The sequence below is a fragment of the Phytophthora parasitica genome (genome assembly GCF_000247585.1).
Source record: "Phytophthora parasitica INRA-310 unplaced genomic scaffold supercont2.11, whole genome shotgun sequence".
NCBI lineage: Eukaryota > Oomycota > Peronosporomycetes > Peronosporales > Peronosporaceae > Phytophthora > Phytophthora nicotianae.
The window spans coordinates 336,027-340,116 of record NW_008648997.1 but is presented as its reverse complement, the minus strand read 5'-3'; the positions used below and the strand labels follow the sequence as shown (position 1 = coordinate 340,116).

Genomic DNA, 4,090 nt, shown 5'->3' with positions numbered 1-4,090 from the left:
CCGTTGCTCTTCGACCACTTCGGGTCTTGGCACGTTTCAAAACCCACCATTTCCAACGATCACTAAAGAGTGGGGAATCATTCGTATTCTTCCTCGTGGGTGAGGAGTGGCGGAACCCCACAGCATGATCCGACGCTGCTTGCTCACTGAGGAAGTCGAGGGCGAACAGCGAAGCTGGACTGTTGCATTTGACGATCTTAGCACATGAGTTTCGATAACCCTGAGGATCCATCGGCTGTCAGTACGGGATATTCCTCAAATGCGCTTGATAGCCATCTTCCCATAACCTTGATAGCTAGACGATCCGCTCCAGCATTTAATAATGCTGTCGCCCCTCCAATACGCACAGAATGGGTCGAATAACGGGTCGGGTCCATGCCGCATGCTGCGACAGCCATTTTGATTGTTGTAGCCAATTCCTTCGCTGAAATTCCAGTTCCGTAGCCTGTCGAGAGTGCCGGTTGCTCCGGTGTAGTGCCAAAAGCTCTGGCGCCTTTGATTACCCACCGAGCGGCTAACACTGGGCAGATAACCGCGTCACCGGACCTGTCGTGGTATCTGACCTCTTCACGACCAAATTGGTTATTTTTCGCCCCCATCAGAGTAATTCCCACTCTTTTGGCTCTACTCGCCTTACAGGGACCGGTTGCCTCGTCGTATAACGAAATGCCATTCAGTTTCAGCACGTATGCGTGATGTTGATTTCCGATGAACAGATACTTAGATCTGCGAAGGAGAAAAAAATATCCAAGAAGTAAACCACCCCAAAGCAAGCGAACGCGAGCATTCTTGAGGTCCAATTTGCGAAATATCTCGTGCAGCAAGTGGGCCGATAGTGGATACTGCTTGGTGACGGGCGAAGTGAACCGACGAATTCCACGTAGCAAGATAGCATGACTTGCATCCACACCTGGGTCGTATCCGACATTGTTGCGATGGTACCATCTGACGGCACACAACTTGGCGCAAATTGTTGAGTACTTGTTACCGGTTCCAGTTTTATTCATTCCAAATCGCCACAGATATACCGCAAAAGCACCCAGTTGTGACGCGTTAGCATTTAAGTCGGTGCCCGAGAGCCAGCGGGGGTACTGCATCCAGTCGCACCAGGTTGTCCATTGATGCCAGTATCGCTGGTAATGCTTTCGAGACGAGTCCGCCAGGGCACCTGCTCGCAAAAACGCTCCCAAACTTGCGAGAGATTCCTTGAGTCACTCGGAAGCTCGACCTGTGTCCACCCAGACGCAAGATTAGTAAATGTTAGACGATGTTGCGCCGATTGCCACACCCTTGATCCAGCGTCTGCCATAGTATTGATTGACCCTGCTATATGAGAAGCTGTTGCGAAAAAGAAATGCTTTACTTCCAGCAGGGCGATAATTCGTAGGAGTCGTTGCGCTTCCTGGTTTCGACTGCAGCGGCGATTGTGCCACGCAATTGCGGAGGTGTTGTCGATCCAAAAGCATACATGACGAAGGTCTTTGCTTGAAGAACCGCCCCAGCAACCACTCCAGACGATAGATGCAAAGACGGCACTCATCAGCTCCCTCAAGTTGATATTGTAGTCACCTTGCCCGGTTAATCGAAATTCTGCTATACTCATCAATTCTTGACTGTTAAATTGCACTTGAATGAACTCCCGACGGGATGGAAAAAGGGCGCACAGACCGATATCACTTGCATCCATGAAAATATCTTAGTCGACCGGTTGAGAACCAGAGAATCGCGATAACGGCACGGCATTAAATTCCGCGTGGAGCAAAATCGACCGAAACCAATAGAGATCATCCCGAGCTGCTGAGGTGACCGGAATTGCTGAGTATCGGCGATGGCCCCAGGTCAGAGATGATAACTGCTGAAAGAAGGGTCTGGCGGATGGAATGCAGGTAGCTACATGGCGGAGGCTCCCTAAGAGCTTCTGAATACACTGCCGCGTTGTATTTTTCTGATCCAACATGTCGTCGATGCGGGTCAACGCCTTAGTAATCTTTTCCGAAGGCATCGACAGTAACGAACAGGGAATATTCCACAATAGGCCAAGCATTTTGCCCTTCGTATCCCACTGAGTAAACTTGTCTTCATTTACAGCTTCTGGGCCGAGGATTGTAGTCATAGAACGCCGAAGGGCGAGCTCCGCCTCAGCTAGTCTGGAGCCGATGTCCGGTTCGATCAGATTATGGTCGTCGCACCATGTCTTGGCGTCAAAATTATGAGAGCCTTCGGGTGGCTGATACAGCCATTTTGGAGAAGAAGAAGAGTACAAATGACTTATAGCTGCGCCTGCTGTCCAATAGTGCTGCGGTGAGAGTGTCCAGCCGAACGGACAACACAAATCCACAACCAGAATGCCCAATTCGGGAATAGTGCCCGCAAAACGACCCACATAACCAGCATGGATAGCAATATGCCTGAAGGCCCCTGCTACGTCGCCCGACATCAACTTGGTGATTCCAGGGAATTCTTTCTCCACCTCCAAGATCCGTGTAGCTAACTTGTCAGGACCATCGTAGACTACAACAACCGAGCTGTCGAGGTCTGTGTTATCGTTAACAGAACTTCCTTCGTGATAGGAAAGATCATGTATCACCCGAGCGTCTTCCGACAGCGGCGTCGTTCCTTTTTGCACTGCTCCGAACGGGCTACACGTAATGTTTTCCAGCATCGACAGCAGATCCACGTCAAGCACTAAGTACTGGCCCGCATCTTGTCCTTTCCGAATTTGTTTGACCAGAGAATTTAATGCCAATCGAGCAGAGGTGTGGTTTTTGGGCGGCTTGGTCTGCACTTGAAACGTAGTCTTCCACTTGGGCCGCACTCCATGCTGAACGATGTCTTCCCACTCCCGTCGATATCGATACGACTTCCACTCTGGCGTTAATGGCGGTATTTCAAGAGCTTTATTGGGACGTGAGTCATACGCATTCTCGCCACGGAGAAGACGAACGAATTCGGGCAGTTGCATCCTTGTTTTCCGCAGAAAGGTAGAGAATACTCGTTGCTTCTCTGAGTCGATACAATGCCTTTGTTGGTCATTTACAATTCCAGGAGAAGGCGGTGAATCTGATAATGAGAGCCCGACATCCGCCAAAGCTTGACTCAACCCAGCGAAATTTTTCTCACGACTGAGAGAGAGAAGGCGATGCCTTACGTTTAGCGTCTGCAAGTACGCTCGCTGTTCGTGTCGTACAAAGTCCGCACTACCTGAAGCAAAATCCGCGTTCCGTTCATCAGATCCACCAGTTTCTACTTTATCGCTCTCAGGGAAGCGTGATCCTTCCGTTGATGGAGGCCCTTGTCGGATGGTTACGGCTTGACTAGTCTGAAATTGTAGTGAGCGAAGTTCGCCTGTGCAGCTTGCGACTGCTCCATCGGCTCCGACCCACCCTGACCTATAGTCATGGGGTGGGGACTCACTGTTGCCAATGGGACCGATCGCCCCTCCTCTGGCCTTAAGTTGTTCACGAAGAGAGACTTCGAATTTGCTTCGAACTGTGCTCACTTCCTCGTGGCTCAAACGCGATGACTTCTCATCCGAACGGACCATTTTGTACCCTGCTGCCATTTTCCGAACGATTTCTTCAGGTGGTTTTCTTCTCTGCCGGAGTGTGCACGAACCTTCTTGCACACTCTGGCGTCTTCATTTATCCGACTGTTCTCGTGTGATTGAAGCGAAGTCTTTACGAAGGCCACCGTAGTGGTTTGAGATAAAATCGAACACGATGCTGGGTAGCGTAGCTGGGGCAAAATGACCTCGTTTCCGGGTGAAGCAACCCTTCTGTCTGCTGGGGCATGGCGTATTCGACAAGAATCGCATGCACAAACTTTGACCGTTCATCGTCGGTAGTGCCTCCAACACTTCCTGTGGAACTGGAGGTCGAGGCTGTGCCGGTGTCTTTCCTCTGCTGGTTCGCGAGTTACTGGTCGACGAAGCCATCGCAGCTTGGTTGCTGAGAAGTTGAGCAGGTGGAAGTACTTGTAGTGCGGACATTCTAATCTCGGTAATAATCTGCATTAACCGAACGAACGAAGGCTCTGCAAATGAGAATTCGAAGTGAACCTGCTGCGCTTTAGACATATCACAGAGAGCCAG

At 50.5% G+C, this 4,090-nt stretch overlaps 3 protein-coding genes across 3 annotated transcripts in view; all 3 read right to left on the bottom strand.

The window, feature by feature from the left end:
- Positions 1–197: 197 nt before the first annotated feature.
- Positions 198–1,097, bottom strand: PPTG_22022 (hypothetical protein; the record flags this gene model as incomplete). The annotated part of the gene is made up of 1 exon (XM_008901629.1): positions 198–1,097. One exon carries the CDS (start codon positions 1,095–1,097, stop codon positions 198–200), a length of 900 nt encoding a protein of 299 aa, XP_008899877.1.
- Positions 1,098–1,696: 599 nt separating this feature from the next.
- Positions 1,697–3,562, bottom strand: PPTG_07106 (hypothetical protein; the record flags this gene model as incomplete). Its single annotated transcript, XM_008901271.1, has 1 exon — positions 1,697–3,562. The coding sequence occupies one exon, from the start codon at positions 3,560–3,562 to the stop codon at positions 1,697–1,699; it is 1,866 nt and encodes a 621-aa protein (XP_008899519.1).
- A 75-nt stretch (positions 3,563–3,637) lies between these two features.
- The window catches only part of PPTG_22021 (hypothetical protein), a gene marked incomplete at both ends in the record, with an annotated part of 1,996 nt that continues 1,543 nt past the window's right edge, over positions 3,638–4,090 (bottom strand). The window contains one exon of the mRNA XM_008901628.1: positions 3,638–4,032. Within this exon, the coding sequence (XP_008899876.1) occupies positions 3,638–4,032 (395 nt within the window). The remainder of the gene's footprint in view (positions 4,033–4,090) is intronic.